Source organism: Apteryx rowi, unplaced genomic scaffold (genome assembly GCF_003343035.1).
Source record: "Apteryx rowi isolate R43461 unplaced genomic scaffold, aptRow1 scaffold_118, whole genome shotgun sequence".
Lineage (NCBI taxonomy): Eukaryota > Metazoa > Chordata > Aves > Apterygiformes > Apterygidae > Apteryx > Apteryx rowi.
In genome coordinates this window covers 1,130,264-1,151,633 of record NW_020447397.1, presented here as the reverse complement: position 1 = coordinate 1,151,633, position 21,370 = coordinate 1,130,264, and the positions used below count along the sequence as shown (strand labels likewise).

At 39.5% G+C, this 21,370-nt stretch overlaps 1 protein-coding gene across 1 annotated transcript; it reads right to left on the bottom strand.

The window, feature by feature from the left end:
• Positions 1 to 3,811: 3,811 nt before the first annotated feature.
• Positions 3,812 to 21,149, bottom strand: IYD (iodotyrosine deiodinase). The gene is made up of 6 exons (XM_026083803.1): positions 20,909 to 21,149; positions 18,881 to 18,885; positions 10,305 to 10,488; positions 8,090 to 8,249; positions 6,077 to 6,233; positions 3,812 to 3,994 (listed from the first exon to the last, which is right to left on the bottom strand). The coding sequence occupies exons 1-6, from the start codon at positions 21,087 to 21,089 to the stop codon at positions 3,812 to 3,814; spliced, it is 870 nt and encodes a 289-aa protein (XP_025939588.1). The 5' UTR covers positions 21,090 to 21,149.
• Between the last annotated feature and the right edge of the window lie 221 nt (positions 21,150 to 21,370).

Sequence of the window (21,370 nt, the reverse complement as noted above, 5' to 3'; positions counted from 1 at the left end):
AAAATGGTCTGCCAGAGAGAAAAATAGTTTTTCACATTAGGTGACAGACAGACATTACACTCTAAAAAGCTGTACCTGTTCCAAGTATTATCCTCACCACTTGCTTAGCTGACAGCAGATCACGTAAAATATGCCCTAACTCATTTCAGACAAATGTGAGTTAATGTGAGCAATTGACAAGGGAGGCTGCAGCTAATTTGGCTGAATTTGTCTCAGGCCTTTCAGAAGAGTTACAAGCAGCAGAGAGCAGGGAGTGAAGGTATGTAACAGCATAGCCAGCTTCAGGAGAGGACTTCACTCTTCCAGTATTTTTATCTTGTGCTGTTCAAGAAAGAGGCAGAAACCAAAACTCCACAAGGGGGCTCTGCCAACATGGATATACAGGCATACCTCAGAGACATTGCGGGTTTGGTTCTAGACCACCGCAATAAAGCAAGACATAGGAATTTTTTGGCTTCCCAGTGCATATAAAAGTTATGTTTACACTATACTGTAGTCTATTAAGTGTGCAATAGCATTATGTATAAAAAAATCAATGTACCTACCTTAATTAAAAAATACTTTATTGCTAAAAAATGCTAACCATCATCTGAGCCTTCAGCGAGTCATAATCTTTTTCTGATGGAGGGTCTTGCCTCAGTGTTGATGGCTGCTGACTGATCAGGGTGGTGGTGGCTGAAGGCTGGGGTGGCTGTGGCAATTTCTTAAATAAGACAGCAGTGAAGTTTGCCACATCAATTGACTCTTCCTTTCACAAAGGATTTCTCTGTAGCATGCGATGCTGTTTGACGATAGCATTTTACCCACAACAGAACTTGGAGTCAGTCCTCTCAAACCCTGCCGCTGCYGCTGTCATACTCTAAATCCTTTGTTGTCATTTCAACAATGCTCACAGCATCTTCACCAGGAGTAGATTCCTTCTCAAGAAGCCACTTTCTTTGCTCATCCATAAGAAGCAACTCCTCATCCGTTCAAGTTTTATCACGAGATTGCAGCAATTCAGTCACGTCTTCAGGCTCCACTTCTAATTCTAGTTCTCTTGCTATTTCCACCACATCTGCAGTTGCTTCCTCCCCTGAAGTCTTGAACCCCTCCAAGTCATCCATGAGGGTTGGAATCAACCTCTTCCAAACTCCTGTTAATGTTGATATTTTGACCTCCTCCCATGAATCACAAATGTTCTTAATGGCATCTAGAATGGTGAATCCTTTCCAGAAGGTTTTCAATTTACTTTGCCCAGATCCATCAGAGCAATCACTGTCTATGGCAGCTCTAGCCTTACGAAATGTATTGCTTAAATGATAAGACTTGGAAGTCGAAATGACTCCTTGATCCATGGGCTGCAGAATGGATGTCGTGTTAGCAGGCATGAAAACAACAGGAATCTCGTTGTACATCTCCATCAGAGCTCTTGGGTGACCAGGTGCATTGTCAATGAGCAGTAATATTTTGAAAAGCATCTTTTTTTCTGAGCAGTAGGTCTCAACAGTGGGCTTAAAATATTCAGTAAACCATGTTGTAAACAGATGTGCTGTCNGTAATATTTTGAAAAGCATCTTTTTTTCTGAGCAGTAGGTCTCAACAGTGGGCTTAAAATATTCAGTAAACCATGTTGTAAACAGATGTGCTGTCCTCCAGGCTTTGTTGTTCCATTGATAGAGCACAGGCAGAGYAGATTTAGCATAATTCTTCAGGGCCCTAGGATTTTTGGCATGGTAAATGAGCATTGGCTTCAGCTTGAAGTCACCAGCTGCATTAGGCCCTAACAAGAGAGTCAGCCTGTCCTCTGAAGCTTTGAAGCCAGGCCTTGACTTCTCCTCTCTAGCTATGAAAGTCCTAGATGGCATCTTCTTCCAATATAAGGCTGTTTCATCTACATTGAAAAACTGTTGCTTAGTGTAGCCACCTTCATCAAGTATCTTAGCTAGATCTTCTGCATAACTTGCTGCAGTTTCTACATCAGCACTTGCTGCTTCACCTGGCACTTTTATGTTATGGAGATGGCTTCCTTCCTTAAACCTCATGAACCAACCTCACCTCTGCTAGCTTCAAACTTTTCTTCTGCAGCTTCCTCACCTCTCCCAGCCTTCACAGAATTGAAGAGAGTTAGAGCCCTGCTCTGGATGAGGCTTTGGCTTAAGGGAATGTTGTGGCTGGTTTGATCTAGCCAGACCACTAAAACTTTCTCCATACCAGCAAGAAGGCTGTTTCACTTATCATTCGTGTGTTCCCTGGAGTAGCACTTTGAATTTCCTTCAGGAACTTTTCCTTTGCACTCACAACTTGGCAAACCGTTTGGCGCAAGAGGCCAAGCTTTCGGCCTGTCTCGGCTTTCAACGTGCCTTCCTCACTAAGCTTCATCATTTCTAGCTTTTGATTTAAAGGGAGAGACCTGCGACTCTTCCTTTCCCTTGAACACTTAGAGGCCATTGTAGGGTTATTAATTGCCCTAATGTCAATATTGTTGTGTCTCAGGAAATAGGGAGGCCCGAGGAGAGGGAGAGAGACAGGGGAACAGCCAGTTGGTGGAGCAGTCAGAACACACACAACATTTATCGATTAAGTTCACCGTCTTATATGGGCACGGTTCGTGGCGCCCCAAAACAATTACAATAGTAACATCCAAGATCACTGGTCACAGATCACCATAACAGATATAATAATAATGAAAGAGTTTGAAATATTGCGAGAATTACCAAAATGTGACACAGAAACACAAAGTGAGCATGCTGTTGGAAAAATGGCACCAACAGACTCACTCGATGCAGGGCTGCCACAAACCTTCAATTTGTAAAAAATGCAGTATCTGTGAAGCGCAATAAAGTGAAGGGCAATAAAATGAGGTATGCCTGTAGTAACACAAACACTTCCAGTGCAGACACTCTGAGTGATGTCAATTCAAATCTTGTCTGTAGACAAGGCCTTTTGTAGGGAGAGTTGCTTTTATGAAAAGTGGTCTTAAAATAAACCAAAATATGCCTGATTTGGCATGACATAAAAGCACCCTTTTTCTATCAGAGTCTCTAAAGCAGTTTAAATTTCGGAGTTTAAAACTGGTATAGTTGTAGGTGTTAATAGGATAATCAGTATTGCAATTCATTCTGGATCCCTTCCAGTGGAAGCAGCTAATACAGGGGGCCTAGCTGAYAGATGTCATATAATCTAACTGTGCCTGGAACATGTAAAAATGACAAGGAAATTAGTTGGATTCCTTTTTTTATACTAGGCCTCCCACAACTGAGGAGATTTGTACCAGCAGTAGTTTAGAAAAGTCGGATGTAGGCAAGGCTTTTGAGCTCAATCAAGTAGGGAAAATACTGCTATATATGAGAAAAATATCTTTCTCCTATGCAAAATGGAACACAGTAAAGAAGAAGGGGCATTTAAAGAACACACACTGAGCAGTGTAAGACAGCTGAGCTGCTTAAGTCTCTTTATATCTTTTAATACAACTTCCATTGAAATTCTGAAGTGAAAATAACTGTGTAATGGTAATCACAAAAATATCAGGAGAAGATACATTCCAGTTCAAGGAGAGATTTGTCCCATAAAGCACAAAAGAAAAATCAAGTGATGAAGGTCATTTAAATGCCATTGTAGGTTTTCCCTGGAACAATCAGCTAGGCTCATTGATAATAGCACCTGTCAAATTCACTAAATGCACTAAAAGATATATAGGTATAAATAGCCAGAGCAGCAGTGACAGGAGAATGAAAGCTGGGCAGAATACACAGGAAAAGCAACAACAACTTTAGAGGACTAATGCTTACTAGCTGGCACTAGAGTGGGCTCCTTCCTTGTGGCACGGGGCTCACATGACCACCATGATGTCTTCCAGTGGCTTTCGGGTCAGTGCAGGCACAGTGGCATCTTTCTTGGGATAGCCGACAGGGAGCAGCAAGAGTAGCTTCTCGTTTGCTGGGCGCTGGAGCAGCACCCGCAGGTGGGGGCCACAGTTCAAGGGTGTGGACGTCACTGTGTGTAGGCCTGCGTTCTGCAACAAGACAGACAGGAGCAGCTCAAGAAGAATAAGAATGAGACGGAGGTCTATGTTCTATATTTGTATTCCCCTAAGCCCTGTACTCATTCTCATATTGACTAGCCCAGATATACTGCTTCATTAAATGGTTCTGCAGGCTTTAGAACATCTGATTTACTAATAGCCACAATAATTGTGGCTAATTAAAAAAAAAAAGTCTACCGTGCTTGCAGAGAAGTACCGCATTTCTCCAGTGCAGCAGTAGCCCCGGCTAATTGGAACAGCCCTATTCTGTCTGACATGTCTGCAGGTTGTACAGCAGGAGTTTGCATGAAGCAAACAGTGTAATGGGGGCCCCATTTTAATCAACACTACAGTTGAGAGGCAGTTGTGGGGATATTGCTGGAATATCATCCCACAGGGTTAATCTGGCTTATGCTGAGAAATATTTTGGTACTTGTGTCCATATGGCTGGCAGAAAGATGTCTTACAGCTTTGTGAGTACTTGTTCCTCAAGAGCTGTAGCTCTCAGGAAGAGGGAGCAGAAGAGTCTGTTGCCATCTCTCACAGTGGCCAGTATTTTGGCTTATGGCAGAACCCCCAAATATGTTTATTCATCCTTCCCCCTCTCATACAAAATCTCACAAAAAAGCTAAACCATCTGACAAATAGTCAGCTGATGCTATCAAAAATATGAGCATACAGCTGAGGGGCATGCTGAAAGTTGTGCATGTGGATTTCAGTCTCTTCTTCTATTTAATGCAAGCATTTTGGGAGGCTTCAGGATATAAAAGATAGCCAGGGAGTCATGCTCAGGCAGTGGACCTCACATGTTAAGTAACATCTGTGATTCTATGAAGAGGAGGAGAGCTAGTAGTGGTGATGCTGAATGTTATGGGTCCACGGCACCAACTGTGTTCTTTAATGTTGTCAAATAATTTCTAAGAGCTGGGAAGGAGACAGTACTAAAGARCTGAGCAGTTGGTAGGGAATCTCGGAAGTCTCACTTGGTGATGGGCTTGCTTGGAGGAAAATGGAGCCTTGTCACTCCTAAAGTTTCTGACTAGAGCAAGGCTCTAGTGACACAGTGCTGGCTCTGCCCCATTCCTTGTGCATCCCCTTTGCTCTCAAATCCATGGAGGAAAAGTACAGACCCCTGTGCAACTGCAGAGCAGCAGCACCCCTGTGATGTGCTCCTGCACTGCTCCCTTCTCAGATCTCGCACCATGGAGATCCTCCTACAGAACAGCAATGCAGGCAGGGAACTGTCACTCAAAACAGAATAGAGGAGAAATGGCAGTTACTGGTAGGAAATTGGCCTAATATAAAAGATGGCATCTTGCTGTTATCCTGCTGACAGGCCAAGCTAATAACTGGAATAGCTTCACTATTTAAACACTTGTGTGAGCACATCAGATATAACAAGTAGAACTGAACACTGAGAAACCACTGAGAAAATCCAACTGGCTGGTGTCAAACATGCTGAGCTTTAGAAATCAGTTCAYCTTCAGAAATGCCTCAGAAAGACTGATGGAAATGGTACAGCCTGTTCTGTGAAATATGTCCCTGATTTTTTTTTTTTCCAGCACTAAAAATGATTTGGAGTCAAATCATTTTTTAGGGTTTACTGAAAGGAAACTGCCACTATGGCACTGTACAGCCATGCTTTGGTAACCTGCAGACCCTTGTCAGCCCTGTTAAGATAAAGCAGTAATCACAGCTGCTGAAGTCTGTGCATGGAGAACAGTGACAACTCTGTGAGGTAAGCTGCATTGTATTTTTCTTCTTGTCAACTAGTACCAAGGACAGGAATCACCTTCTCAGACATGGGCCTGTGCAGAGCCAGCACTAGCATTTCTCATGTTAATGAGGATTGAGTATTTAAGCAGGAAAATTCAGTTTGAGTGAATTAGTTATTCAAATAATAACTTTAAAACTCAAAACTAAGATATATTGCCAGGAATTAGAGCAGCATCAGAGGACTGATAATGTTAAAATCTAAATTGGTTGGGTTCAGTTCTCATTTGGGCAAAATAATCTTAGTGTGTAATCCAAACCAATTCACTGACTCTCAGTGTGCCAATTCTCTCAACATACCTGCAGTGCAGCAAGCAAGATACCACAGGCAATAGAAACGCTGATTTCGTTATAGTAATGGGTCTTCTTTTTGCCATTTGGAAGTCTCCCATATACCTGCTTGAAAATGAGGATCAGATAAGGAGCAGTGTCCAGGTACTCTTTGATCCAGTTGGTTCTGCAAAAGGATAATGTTTAAGACAATTATTTTGCAACTTTTTCACTTTCTCATAAGTCACATTTACTGTCTGCAGAGGTGCAGTAAAGGTACATAATTATAACACTAGATTAAAAATAAGGTTAGAACAGTTACAGCAAACAATTAGGTGTTATCAGCTTAAGCAGAAACCTTTCTGCAGAAAAAGGCTTGAATGGAGCGCTCTGTTTTAACGCATTCGCTGCAGAGTTGATGTGCTCACCCTGAAGAGTGGAATTGCATAAAAATAGGAGGCAGGTCTTGACCTCTTATCTATGAACTGGCCTCATGAGCATTTGCCTTTGAAATGATTTAATTCCTGGAATTCTGTAGACCTGCAGCTCCCCCTGTTATCATCAGTGCCAACTTTTTTGTTGTTGCAGGAAAAACTGCTGGCAAAAAATGTTCAAAACTGCTTGGCTTAAGGTATTAACCTAAATATATTCTTACAGATCGTTATCCAGTTTCTGAATATTTCAGCATGTTTAGACTTCATTTGGTTCTTAATTCAGTATTATGAGAATATACACAATAAAGATATAGGATTTAGATAAGAAAAGGTGTATTTTCTACTGTTCTCACAGAAAATTAAAAATACTGTATTTTAGTTGTTTATATAGCAAATATGTTTGCTGCACCTGAAAAATAAATAGCATTATGAAATAGGTTGAGCAAATCAACTCTACAAAGCCTTGCATATGCTTCATTTGACAAGCAGTAGATTTCTTCCCATTGTGTGAAGTTAAGCAAGTCAGTCAGACTTTGCAGGGTATTTGGAACAATTAAATATTGCATAATTTAGCGCTTGCATAGGGTCTGGCCTTGGGGACACTGCAATCAACAGCAAAACTCCCAATGGCTTTGGGAGCTACATTGTTTGAGAAATGACAGGAGAGAAGTAGGACAGGATTTCTGGCAATAGAGGTAACATAGAAGAAAAATAACGATGGAGCCAAATGCTCGGACAAGTCTCAAAAAGGAAGATATATAATCTCTTTTTAATGGAGTCAATTTTATGGACCAGCTGTCAGGGCACAATTCTAGTCATATTTTTAAGTTTTTCTCTTTAACCATGAGTTTTAGAAATATATTAATTGGTGGGACGGGGAGAGGAAAGGAAAAAGATACTAGGAAAAAACAAGACAAGCTGCTTCTATCACTTGGATTTTCTAAACTGCGGCACTTTCAGTAAGATTCCTGTCATCTTGAGAATCAACATAAAGCTGTACAGAGGATTTTATGTTATGTTATGTGTATATATGTGAGCTGAACATTAATGATTATCTAACAATGAGAGTATGATTCACTTCTTTCATCCCTCTTCTGGTAAGATTGAAGCACACAGGCATGTGTGTCTGTTAGGTGCCACGTTCTACCTGACCCTTTGAACAAGGTAGCCAGCTTTAAAATATGAAGACAGTAATTTTTATTGAGCTCCTGCTGGGTGGGAGTTCTACTTTCCTCAAAAAGGAGTTTCCTCTTCCCAGGTGTAAACCAGCAAAAGGGCCACGATATAGAAAACCTGACAACATACTGAGTGGGACAGTGTCTGACCCCATCTTCTTCCTTCTCCTGTAATCAGGAAGTAGGAAATATGCTACAGCTGCCCTCCTGAGTAGAGTGGGAAAACAGGAGATTCTAAGGAGCATGGACCTGAAAGAACATTTTTAAAACAAAATTTTTAAAATTAAGCTGAATATTTTTAGGGGTTTTTTTTCTTCCTGAAAACATGTGGAAAAAATACAAAGAGAGAAGCTGTATATAACTTCTCAATATAATCTTTCCTATACCAAAACCCAGCTCCCTTCAAACCACTTAGCCAGTTGATTTTTTTGTACCTCAGTCTTTTCAGGTCATTAACCCATCTCTCTCCCATCCTTTTTTTGTAGTTTATTTCTTCTTCTTCTTCTACAATCTCCCGAATCTTATGTTTTAAATCTGAATCTTGCACTACCACAAAGGTCCAGGGTTCCGTGTGCGCTCCGCTGGGTGAAGTACCTGGGTACAAAAACAGGAAAAGTTGAAAACTTGGCACAATGCTCAAGGAGGGCCTGCAGTGAGAGGTATCAGCTTTTCTTTGTGGGCTTTGGGACTAACCATCAGAGCAATGGGAAAGCAGGCTGATGAGATGGGAAGAAATGGATCAAGATAAGTTCTTGCTGACAATCTCTATTCATTTGTTTCTTGAAGAATATAAAATCCCATTCAGTGACAGAGGTTAGTCCCTTCAAATAGCCATCTTACATGGGAAGCAAAATTTAGGGATTTGAAAAAATTCCTCTGTGCTTCTTATGATGAGGCAGTAATATGATGCAATATATGCATGCAGCAATGTTAATGCAAAACATTCTACTCAAAGCAACACACCCTCTGAATATGCAACCAACCCTGAGAAAAGGTTCTGGCTGAAGGGCAAAGCTAGGGGCTTTCTGGGAAGCAAGGCTAACCAGCCATGCGCAGGAATCCATTGCTTGCTGACAAAGACAAGGAACTGCATGATGCAAACATCTGCCATATAGCATACAGGTTTGAGTTTGTTGTCCCAAAGACAGCTGGTGAATATAGGTGTGCACATACTAAATCTGCACTTGCTCATTCAGCCCTGATCATTACACAGCAACTCCACTGGAGAATATTTTAACTGTCTAACAGATGAAAGCCAAAAACTGAAGAATATACTTACCTGTACAAGCTCACAGAGCAATAGGTTAAGAAGATTGTTTAGATCTTCTAGCCCCTTGTAAACATTTTAAAAATATTAGAAGTTTTTGCAGACAGTATATTTGCTTCTCTGAGCACTAAATTCAGCTTAAGAAACGCTATGAATAAAAAGCTTGAACTATCTTTTATATTGCAACGTGGTTAAATCAAGAACCTTGTCTCTCCTCAGGTTTGAATAAGAACTCATGACATTTATGTTTTGCTTTGTTTTCTTTTCCTCCACACAGCCCAAATCTTTCAGGGTTACAAAATACTTCATCTGTACTCCAGGCTTGTTCACTTTGCTGCATTTGCCAAAACATGTTTAGTGTTTTAATGAGTCCCAGCTAATTAGAGGAAGATGGAGACTCAAAAAAGTGCAGTAACAAAGCTGCTTACAGTTTTTAAAGGAAAAACAATGCACTTCAGATGCAAAGAATCTCTATTATTAATCCTGCTAGAGACTATTGAACTTTCCTCTAAGACAGCTTGTGAAAATTTTGCTGTACTAACAGCAGCTGGTTCACAGAATAAAAGAAATAATGAGGGTCAAATCCATTCCTGGCCGAAGTCAACATTGTTAGAACAGGGATGAGATTAGGCCAGGACATTACAGTAATGATCTGAAACACATGAGTTCTCAAAAAATGAAAATTTATTTCTGACACTCATTCAGGTAACCTTGACCAGGGTCCTTAGCATAACACTCCAGTCATACACAACAGGGGCCAGGCACTGATGCTGAAAGGCCTGGAAGGTTTTTTTGTGGGGAGGGGGGACAAAACCTTTTGCCTATGATAAATCTTAAACATTTGTGGCAACCAAAATATTTTGCATGGCTGGGCCAATTTCATCAAATTTTTTGGCAAAAAAAAMCCGCCAAACAAAAGCTTCACATGATAAACATCCTCAAAATGAAAGACATTTTAAAGCATGTGAAATTTCTATGGTTTGACATTTTTGAGAAGGAAACACTTCAGTATTTCTGTTTGAAAGATGTTTCACGAAACTGTGCTTCAATTTTATTTTAAATAACATTTTTTAAAGTTTGAAAATGAAATGTTTGATGCTGTTGAAACGATTTTTTTTTTCCTTCTGGTTACACTGAAAATAAAAAGAAATTGGAAGTGCTCCAAACCAGGCCCCACTGTATAGTTGTTCAAGCAGCTCTCATTACCATACTGAGTAGTTTCTAAATAATCAGTCARTTCTTATTCATTATGGCTACAGGTAAATCTAGAAAGACCATATGCCAAGTCCTAATTCCCTCAGCTTTTGTATATCACTTTAACAGAGTTGAACAGCCATGCGGTAGTCTTTTTTTTTCAGACCTTCATCCATTCAGTACCATACCTGCTGTTCTGATGACATTATCGATAACTTCCCTGGGGACTGGCTCATCACTGAGAAACCTGACAGACCGCCTCTTATCAAGAAGTTTGTAAAACTCTTGTGACCTTTTAATCATTTCAGCCTCAGAGTAGCGCTCAGCGAAGAAGGGGACATGGGCAATGTTTTCATCAAATCCTTGCCACTCCTCATCAACCTCTGCAAGAAAACAAAAGAAGTGAAGCAGGAACTATTAGGCCTTTCTTTGTTGGAGAAAGCCGTTTATATCTTTGGCATTCATTGCTGTAATGTGCTTTGACCTGTATTTGCATACATTGCACTTCTGCACTGCTGGAAAGCCTAAGTCTGAGGTTCCAGCTGACACAACTCATTGATTCCCAGCTCCAGCTACCAAATAAACATGTTTAAAAGCCATCAGCCAGAGGGGGGACTGGAGGAGGGGGAGTGTCCTGGCTCACTGTAGCAAGTGTGATCCAGGAACAAGTTATGGCCTTCTGCACTCCAGTTTGCAAACCTGCCTGCAAAAGTGGTTTACAAGCTAAAACTGCAGTGAAGGAGAGGCCAAACTACAGCCTTCTTTTCTCATTAAGTAAATGTGAATATGTGTGTGTTCTTTTCGCAAGCATTCTACTAAGAAAAAAATCAATCAAATCACTAAAGTCAAGGAGAGGGCTTGACTACCAAGATGTGTAAAAGCTCCTCCGAAGGGTTGAATGTCGGCTTCTTCCCATATTCATGTTTCATCACAGGAATGTTACAAGGCTGGGCTCTGTGCAAATGTGACTTTGTGGTTAAGTTCTTTGGTTTCAAAATACTTCAGCATGAGGGGAAATGGGTGAGAGACATCTACACTTAGGATAACAACATATTAAATGCAGGATATTGTATTTCTTGCCTTTAATTTAAGAACTTAAATTGTGCTTCATTTCATGGAAATCTGCCCCCTCCCCCCTCCCCCTTTTTTTAGTACCATAGATGTTTTAACATAAAATACAGCTTCTGTTGCCTCGGAGATCTCTTCTTTCTCCCCTGCATTCCTAGTATCAGCAAGGATAGCATTTTTTGCAACTATGACATAGAAGTGAAAGCCGTTTCAATTTTGCATTTCAGTTAGTCAATAGTATTGAGCAATCGGCTACAGAGTGCTGAGTCAGGAGAAAAACACTCCAGTTCTTTTTTCAGTGACCGTTAGGCTATTATTCAAAAATCATAGCAGTCTCCAGTGCAAATTCAGATAGCAATTATTTCTATGTTTTAGTAGTATGCAGTTGTCTTGGAGACCAGGCTGATCACTTGTTCATTTTATAAACAACAGTAAAATGTTTCCAAGTGTGGCTCAGCATGTGCAAGAGGCTGCAATCTATCCAGTTTCATATGCTGAATCTGGACCCCGAACAACATACATTTTGCATACAAAGAAGTCACCATGAATGTTCCTTTCAGCATTTAGTGCCTGTGTTAGTACTCTCAATTACAGTCTGCAAAGACCTGTCTCCAGGGTAATGGGAAGCAGTCACCAGTTGTAAAAACTATTTTGAGGGGAATCTTGCACAACCAAACCAAAAGAAAGAGGACATATCTTTCTAGTCTGCCCTTTCTGTTTTACACTTATTATTGTGGATGATTATTCAATAGCAGCTGGCTGACTAGACTTGTCCTTTGCTAGCATTCTGGTGACCTTCAGAAACTTTCACATTCCCTTTTTGCTGTTCCTCCCCCACTTGGTGAAGGCGATACCATGGGGTTACAACAGCTGTGTTTACACTAGCAAATAGTGCGGTGATCTGTAGAGAGGAACAGCTTCAGCTGGGGACCCAGTGTTCAACACTCTGTGTTTTGGAGTGGTTATTTTGGAGGAACTCTAGTTTGGTACAGTGAACTGAACACTCACCAGTAGTTGGAGCACACCAGGTGCTTTCTGGGGATGCATCTCTGGCTTACTTTTATTCTAAAGGAGTCCAGTTCACTTGTTATAACTGTTCTGGGATGCGAACAAAAGTGTGGTACTGGGCACAATTAGGAGATTCACTTGAATCTGATCCAAATGCCTGATCCAGACTGAAACACTAACATAGATGCATCCAAAAATATATTTCCTTGGCCCAAAGAAATTAACTCCAGCTATATTTTTTCAAATATACTCCTCAAAAAAAGGGGGGGTACCATGTTAGACCACTAGTAAATAAAAGTGTGTTAGGTAAGACTGACTGACCTCACTCCCACTGTATAAAAGTCAGTATGCAACCTCTCCATGAAGACTCACAGGGAATGCAGTTGTGAAACAAATCTCAGGATACTTATCTCTACCTCTTGCCTCTCTACATCATGGTTTGGAAGAAGATGTAACCCTCAGCCCAGGTGACTGGGTCCATGTAATAGGAGGCCTAGTGACCTTAGCTCAGTTTTACTGAGTCAATTGCTGTGAAGATTGAGAAAGAATATGAGATAAAGCYATACAAGATAAGAATAGTAAAAAAAAAAAAAAAAGCAAAAGTAAAAAACTGTCACAAGCAGAAGTGTAATATCTGAGACAGTGATAGTTAGCAGCTCAAGCATTTGAGAGAAAAAAATTCTGACCTGAAAATGTGTAAAGCCATACGAGAAAAAACATGGAGCTGGGAGATGGCAACTGGCAACTCAGCAACCCTTTCCAACCTGACCGATAACAGTCTGGCCAGCAGAGAAATTCAGAGGGTGCCTCATTAGGGCAGATAAGCCTCTCACTGTTTAGCCTAGTAGCTCATTTGTTCTAGCTATCTACTCTGTATATTAGCCAATAAATATTTGTTTTGTAGTCTTAAAAGTGTACATTTCCTGTGTGCAGAGTTTCTTTACATGCTGTAGAGCTTGCTCAACAACAATTAACCCACAGAGGGGGGGTTACGGAGAGATAACACTCTTTATTAGGCCAGTTGATACAGATATGAGAAGAAAATATGCAAGCTTTGGACACAAACTCTCATGCAAGCTTCTCTTGAAGGGCCGATGTGCCTGCAAGCTGGTTTGCTGCTTGCAACTGCCTTGATATGTCTAATAAAATAAATTCTCCCTCCCCAAATCCATCTTGCATATAGCAGTACTGCTACTACAAGAAAAAAGATATTCTTTGATGAACTGAGACCTAACAGTTACACAGACATGACATATGTCTTAGTTTTATCCATCGGCATTCATGTAAGAGGAGTTTCTAAATAGGATAAATTTTGTCCTTATGTTAACAAAAGCCTGAAATCGACTCAGGCTGTGCATGTGTATCAGAAGGCAGAATCTGACCAAAAAGCTATAGTCAAAGTAGGTATTAGATTGATGTCCTGGTGAAAATTTCAGGTCAGACTGTACTATTTGCATGATGCTCACATCAATATGCTGTAGAGATCATCCCTATCCATTTCCCAGTAACAAGTTACCGTTGTGTGTCCTGGGAGAAATCCTAGAAGCAGTCAAATAAAACTAACTCCAGGACCCAAGAGTTCATTATTTACTTTCTTAGGATGAGGATTTAGCAAAGTTCAGAAAGCAGGAAATAGCATACATTCAATGCAGTATACCTTTTATTCAGCCACTGATGGAGGAGATTTACTAGTCTGATCTTGGTTCCTAAGCAAATCAAGGGCCTACTTGGTCATCTCTTTTTCTAGTATTATTGCAAAACCATGAAAAATCATTTTGAGTTAGAGATACTTAAACTAGTGTATAAACTACCAAAACCCCTTACAAAAGAAAGTTTGTCAAATGGGAGCAAAGCCTGGAGGAACTTTATGTAATCTGTGTACCTGGTTTTGAAACATAGGGAGAGGAAAATGAGGTAGGTGATAAATCAGCAATAGATATGTAAATGTCAAAGAACAGCAAGATGAACAGCAAGATTAAATTACTTATATAGATGAGGGCAGTAATCAGAGATCTGACACAATGGAAAGATTGTACTTAGTCAAAAGGGGATGTTATTTGTGGCCAGTCGAATGCAGGGGCCTAACACGATAAACTGGAAGAACTATCAGTGTCTGTATAGCACATGAAACAAGACATGACAGGGAAAGGAGAATCAGGATGCAGTAACAATAGCAATACCTGATCTGACTTGTTCAGGAAGCACATCAGTAAAAAAATAAGGAATAATTGATGTTGTGCTAGACTGCAAAGAAATAAAAACATAGCATGGCTAAAACAAAGCTTGCTTTTTCAGATGCGCTGTCTTTTGTGATAGTGTGGAGTTTACAAAGGCCCCCCAAGGTCACATCTGAATCACAGGCCATATTTTTAAGAGAAGGACATATTGCCTCAACTGTGTCACTGTTATGAGGTATATGTGGGTGGTATAGCTTTCTAGGTATATACAGAAGAGGAAATATTATGGTAGCACTAAAAACCAGGCTTCCTGCTGAAGCATCTGATACCTTAATCAAATAACTTGTTCCTTTCTTGACTCAGTGACTCTCTTAGCTTTGGTTTCATTGGGAGGGGAGGGCATTATAAAAAAAGTACTCCTACATTGAGATTATCAGTTCATTCAGTTTAATTGACCAAATGAAAATGGTAAAGAAAAGTAGGTCTATAACTGTGGGTCTCAAGTTTTAAAAGAATAAATTTAGGGAGAATAAGGGATTAAGAAAAATTAAGTTGGAGAAGTCAGACTGAAGAACTCACGGATCAAGAAGAGAGACTTGTCATTTCTTTAAATCAGAGGTATAAAATCCATCTTTGTTCTAAATGGATAGAATTAAACAAAGAGAAAAAGTTTGGGAGGAAGAGGCCTTAGATATAATTGATTGAGTTAATGTCTCAAAGAAATGATCTATAAGCAGCTAGGAATGGAAGAAAAGGATTGGTTAGCAAAGAAAGCTAGGCCTTGTAAATCAGAAAGCATTAAACTTGCAGTATTACCTAAGGCCAGACTGAGTTAAATCTTACGAGGTTTGTTTGTTTGTTTTTCCATATAAGAGAAGAAGCCCTTAAGAAATCATATATAAGAAATAAGAAATTTATATAAAAGAAATATAATAAATAAATAAATAATATATTATATATATAAGAAATAAGAAATATATATAAGAAATGAAGCTGCTGTGCAGCCAAGATAGTTTGGATTAATAATAACATAGCCAAAAAAGAAATGTACTTTCAAAGATGTTGAACATGAGACAAGGGTGAGGTGACTGATGAGAATGGAAGTAGGAGAATCATAATATCCAAGATGTAAACAAAACTTAAAGAGCTTAACGCATTCAAAATGAGAATACCTAAAAAAGCAGGAGAAGAACCCAGAAGTGACAGAATTGACTTACAAAACCATATCTCCTAGCAATTTTTTTAATAAATTCATCTATTATTTATTCTCTTCCACTATGTGTCTACCATTCAGTCTTAGCAGTTAACGTTATCCATATGTTAAGCTAGAATCATTATCAGCACCATCTGTTTAGTGCATGCTCTCTATATCTTTAATTGCTGTGTTTGGACATATTCCTGTCTGTACATTCACATTAGACAATACTACAAATGCYTTGTTTAGATTTCTATGTATTCCATCATTTGATGGACAACAGGCATCCTRCTAGTGAGTCTATACCTTATTAGTCACATTCCCAAGATTCCCATCACTTCTGTTGTACATTTACAGTAGCCARCTCAGCTTCCTGCTTTTTAAGCAAATCTACATTGGCTTTAACTCAGATATCCCAAGTGAAATCTCATAATAAAAGTGCTACTTCTCTAATTCTATCAGAAATTCCTCTCTGGATGCCTTTTAGGATCATGTTTGCCTTCTTCCCAGTGGTTCACACTGAAGCTAATAATCAGCCTACAAGCCATATAATAAATTCTGCCTCTCAGTTTGTAGCAATAATTCTTACTAGTACATTACCAGTACAATGACTTGTCATTTCACTTCTGTTGGCCACTTATTTTACCCACACTGATACTTCCTTGTGTTTGTGGCTCCTGGTTTTATATAACAAATTCCACTTGCACACTCCTTGGTTTTATGCCAAGACCATCAGATAATAAAGACTGGTCCCAAGACTGATCCTTGAGAAACATCACTATTAACCCAAGTCTAGACTAATGCGTCTGCTTTCCAAAACAGCTGTTTCAGTTTCTCCTCTAAGGAATTGCTTCCCAAGCTTAGAATTCCTCTTCCCATCCTGTTCACCAGTATAAGGATACAATGTATGGGAAAGTAATTAAATGCATATAAAGTAAGTCCCCACATCTTTGGACTTTAACTGCTGGGCAGCTGACCTCCTTGTGGTTTTTTTGCTTCTTTGATGGCAGACTGCTATGTAATATGCCACTGCAGGAATCCCAGTAATGAATTCCAACCCTGAATTGTGTGGTTAGTAGAAGGCTAAAAGTGGTGGAGTGCCTTACTGATGGAATATAAATAGTGGCTAGCAGGCTGACCCTGGAACCCACAGGAGCTGGTCAGGGGTCTTAAGCAAAAGAAGTAGCTATTGGGAGAGGCAGACCCTGGAAGAAGGAAGCCAGCAACAAAATTTTGTGAAAATGACCTCAGCTAGAATAGGGTTGGAGAGGGATTCTTAAGGTCTTCAGCAGAATGAAGTGGCTGTCTTATAAAGAGAGGATTTGCTGGTTTACCTAGCAAAAGGAAGATTGAGAGGTAATCTGACTGCTGTCTATGCACCACAGGAGTGTATATACCAGGGCTGGAAAAATACCCTTTAAACTACAAAAGAAGGATGGAAGAGGAAAACTGTATGTAGACCAGTATTAAATGTTTAGGGTGGCCATTAGAAGAAATTTTTTAACTCATAGAGTGAAGTTTTGGAATAGCCTTCCAGCAAGATTAATGAAATGGTATCAAAAAATGCCAGTTTTCAAGAGAAGTTCAATCAGCTGATGACAGAGACTGGAGGTGTCTGCAGCAGCAGGGAGATAAACACAATGACACACTATATCCATGTAAATCCTATGTTCCTAAATAACACAAAGCATGAATTGTTATTAAATTGGAAAATTAAACTGCTGCTGCCTCACTTATGTCACTACCTTTATTATTAAAATATATGGGAAACCTTTGAATGTGGTGGGGAGGGAGAGAAGTACTTCTAAGTGGGAGAGGTGTGTTTTAAGAAGTATCACAAGCAATGAGCAGTGCATTTGCAGAAGAGATGGAACATTTAGGCCTTTGCACCTTGCTTTATAGTCCTTGAGTATAGTATATCACCAAGCAAAGTCCCCGCAATTAAATATATAGCAATAAAATACCTTTGCTAATAACCTCTGCGGTTGATGCCCAGAGTAACAAGGGTACAAATAAAATTCATTCTAATCCTCCACACCACTGTAAACTGGGTCTATATTTACCTTATCCATCAATTGTTTGGCCTTAGTATATGAACCAGAAAGTGATTTATGCTTCTTCTTGATTTGAGCCTAACAGGTGTAGTGTAGTAATTAACTGGGGAAGGATGTGATTTCAGTAGCACTACATTCACTAAATTCCCCGGGCTGAAGAATGAATGATTTGTCTGAACTTGCCCTAACAACAGTCTAGATCAAACCATGTAAACTTAACGCTGTGAGGAACTAGGTACTACCACTTTGGGATCAGATGCCCATGACTATGAGAGATCTGATTCATTGTTCAAGACAAAGCTGAAGAAACACGTCTTCTGGCGGTGTCTATTTGGTAATCACATATGGCCTAATACAGTACATGGCCACATATACACACATAAAGACCATTTTTGTCAATCTGCAGCATGACAATGTCTCATTCTGGATCTCATAAATGAGGAAAGAAGTTATAGGACAGGTGATAGGCATGCAAAAAAATCTGAAGTACTGCCAGCCGAGGCATTAAACAAATAGACTGAATGCTATCCGCTTAACCAAAGAACTGGCTTTCTGGCTGCTCCAAGAAACATCCTTCCCTTCAGCCACAGAAAGCATAAATAAGACAAGCTTGGTAGCACCTGAATAGCCATTCACTTCCTGAATAGCCACTTCTGCCATTCACTTCCATTAAGTGACTCTACTGAGTCTGTCCAAGCAGTTCAGCTAATGATGCTTAATGCTTTACTGCACACAGGTATGCCACTCGCTGGCGAAACATCCCTGTGGTACTGCTTCACGGTTCACACAGCTGGTGACTGCCCAAGCAAGCTCAAGTGTTTTTGTAATGCAGTTGAAGAATATGGTTTGCCTCTTGAAGCATCCCAGTACAGTAAGAGTGCTATGCAGGTTTGGTTTGCTTCATTTTCTTGGTAAAGTGCCCTTTCTTTGATCATGGTCAGGTATGGAAAGACTTGGTCCTTAGCTGCACTTTCATACTCGGGGGATATTCAAAATTCGGCTCATTTAACTAGAGCAGGCCTAGATTCTAGTTTTAGAGGCCTTAAAAATGCTTGATCTTATTTAACTCAAACTCTCTCCAGAGGAACTTTGCCTTTAACCACAAGCCAACATGAGACATTTAAGTAGAAAGGAGCATTTCTAATAAAGTAAGATATATTAGTGAAGTAGTAGAATTGATACAGCATGCAAAGTGTGCTCTAATATTAACAAAAACTCTGTTTACATTCCATGTTTCTATTTCTACTATTTCTACTTCTAACATCTACTAAGTCAGTGAAAATTTTAACATTGACTACAAGGCAGATATAATTCGATCCTTAACTATAGCATTAGTAAAATAACATATCACTACCAAGGTGGCCATATTCTCTTCTCACTTGTGCTGTAGTTTTCTCTGCCGAGTAAAAATTTCCTCAACCATGTTGCAATTGTTCTAATTTTTCTGGAGATAAAAGACAGACCTGTTTTGCAAAGATGCTGGTTTAAAACCACATAGTATTCAGGAAGGGGTCATTATTTGTTATTAAAAACAATATAGCAAGAAAGCCTAAATTAAGATTGGAATATATGGTACACAAAGGGAGGTTTTATTAAAAAATCACTTCCTTTTAGCAACAGGGAAAAAGTGCCTATTTACCTGTCAATTTTTTATAAGCAATTTTTAACTAGTACAGTTTTGAATTCAATGCCTGAATAAAAGACAGGAAAAAAACCTAAGACATAAAAGAATAACATTTTGTACATAAAGCTGTGCCAGTAAGGCTCGTTATTAGGAGCTAATAGCTTTGCTTACTTAGAGGATCTAAAATTTTAAACTGATGGAAACAACTGCAGTCAAAGATGTCACAATGATAATAATTCATAGATTATCACTTGAACTAGCCACAGGAATTTTGATTTGCAACAGTTTAATTGAACTATTTAATGATTAGTGACAGAAAGAAAATACTGGATAATTTTTCAAATAATGTTTTGAATTGTATAAAGGAAGGTACGGTCTAGAACTAACTTTTAAACAGATTTGGGATATTTTGGAAATAGTCCACTTGGTTTAAAAGGTTCCGAGTATCAACTATTTCTGGAAATTGATACACAACACTAACTCAAGCTACACTCAACACTGAGAAATAAACAGAAATAATGTTTCTTAGCAGTAGGTATATTGCTAAGAAAAACAATAGGTAATAGCAATAGGTATATTGCTGTAGCAATAGGTATGTAGCAATAGGTATGTAGCAATAGGTATGTAGCAATAGGTATGTAGCAATAGGTATATTGCTAAGAAAAACAATTTAAGTTTTGAGATTCCTAGAAGCTGACTTGGGGAACATGTCATTAAGGGACAAAAAGCCTTCAAAAATCAACATTAGAAAAAAAGCTGTGTTAAATGAGAGTTAAAAACATTACAGGAACAAAACTATACATTTTTACTTTACAAGAAAATGAAGGGAGCTTAGGCAGGATAATGAAGAAGAAAAAAAGATGGAGAGTATATTTTATGCTCCTACTTATGCCACAGCTGTGCAACTGAAGTCAATGCTGTGGAAAAGGACATTCTGTGCAGGTGCAGATACACAGTTGAGTGAACACAGATTAGCATCATCACCACATTTTGTTCTTAAAAATTTGACACAAATTACTTCCAAAATGATCCCAGTTCTAATCCAGCTAGTGCTCTCATGGACATTCACAGAAGTCACATAGAGGGGACTTCAGGAATGAAAACTGAACGCATATTTTGTTAGCAGAAACAGTTCAAGAAGATGAGCAAACAAGTGTAATAAATCCATTTCCATCTCTTTTGGGGGTGCTGAGATCAAATATAGACTGTGCTGTGTAGCACTGGAAGTTAAGTTGGATAAGATTTTTACACAATTAGCATGCTGACAGAAACTCAGTGGTCAGCTCTTCCCTTTCCTCATACTAATGAGGGCTGGGAAAGGGGAGGGGGCTTTAGCAGTATTTGCTTTCTTTTCCTATATTCTCCACAGAATGCTTCATTGGTATGAGATCTGCTGGGCAGAGGGACAGAGAGCACTCCTTGAAAATGCATTTTCTTTTTGCAGCCTGACCTGTGGAATCTGGGGAAATGCAGATTTATACCGAGACCAACATTGCACCTGCACAGCCTCCTTCCCCAGAGCTGACGAACTCAAGGCACAGCAGCAGTGTAGCACTATGTATACTCCATCACGCTGGAGAGGTTCAGGAGTTCACACCTCATTTATTTATAACAGCAGATCAAAGTCAGACATCAAAATTGCTCACCTGGCTAAGATTTTTCTTACCTTCTTCCTCTAACTGGTGGTCAGTACCATCTTTTAAGTCTTCATCCACCCATGGGCGAGATAGAGCCTTGCTTTTAGTCTCATGTTTTTCTCTCTCTCCATTCTTCTTCTTCAGTATTACTCCAATCAAAACACATATAATGGCTATAAAGACTGGGGTCAGGGAAGAAAAGAATGCCATGACTACGGAAACGTGGAGCCGTCTTTCCAAGTTCAATATTTTCTCTCCTGAAAAAAAGAGGAGGAAATGGGAACAGCAGAAAGGCAGTAAGTGCAAAGGGGTGGACCCAGATACAGAAAAGAAAGGAAGGTTCAGTCCTCAGACTCTATTCTGCTTTCACTTTTCAGCCACTGCCCCTGCAGTCTCATCTGGGATGTGCTCCTGTTGTTAAGCAGACCCAGATTTATCTATTTTCTGGGAAGAAACTGCTTACTAACACCAAGCAGAGGCACTGACCATAT

Excerpts from the sequence above, each read along its gene's own strand:
- IYD (XM_026083803.1), bottom strand. The coding sequence starts at position 21,089 with ATGGCATTCTTTTCTTCCCTGACCCCAGTCTTTATAGCCATTATATGT. Across the intron at positions 8,250-10,304 it reads TAATGTCATCAGAACAGCAG|GTACTTCACCCAGCGGAGCG; the intron begins GTATGGTACTGA and ends TTTTGTACCCAG. Across the intron at positions 6,234-8,089 it reads AATGACCTGAAAAGACTGAG|AACCAACTGGATCAAAGAGT; the intron begins GTACAAAAAAAT and ends ATCCTTTTGCAG.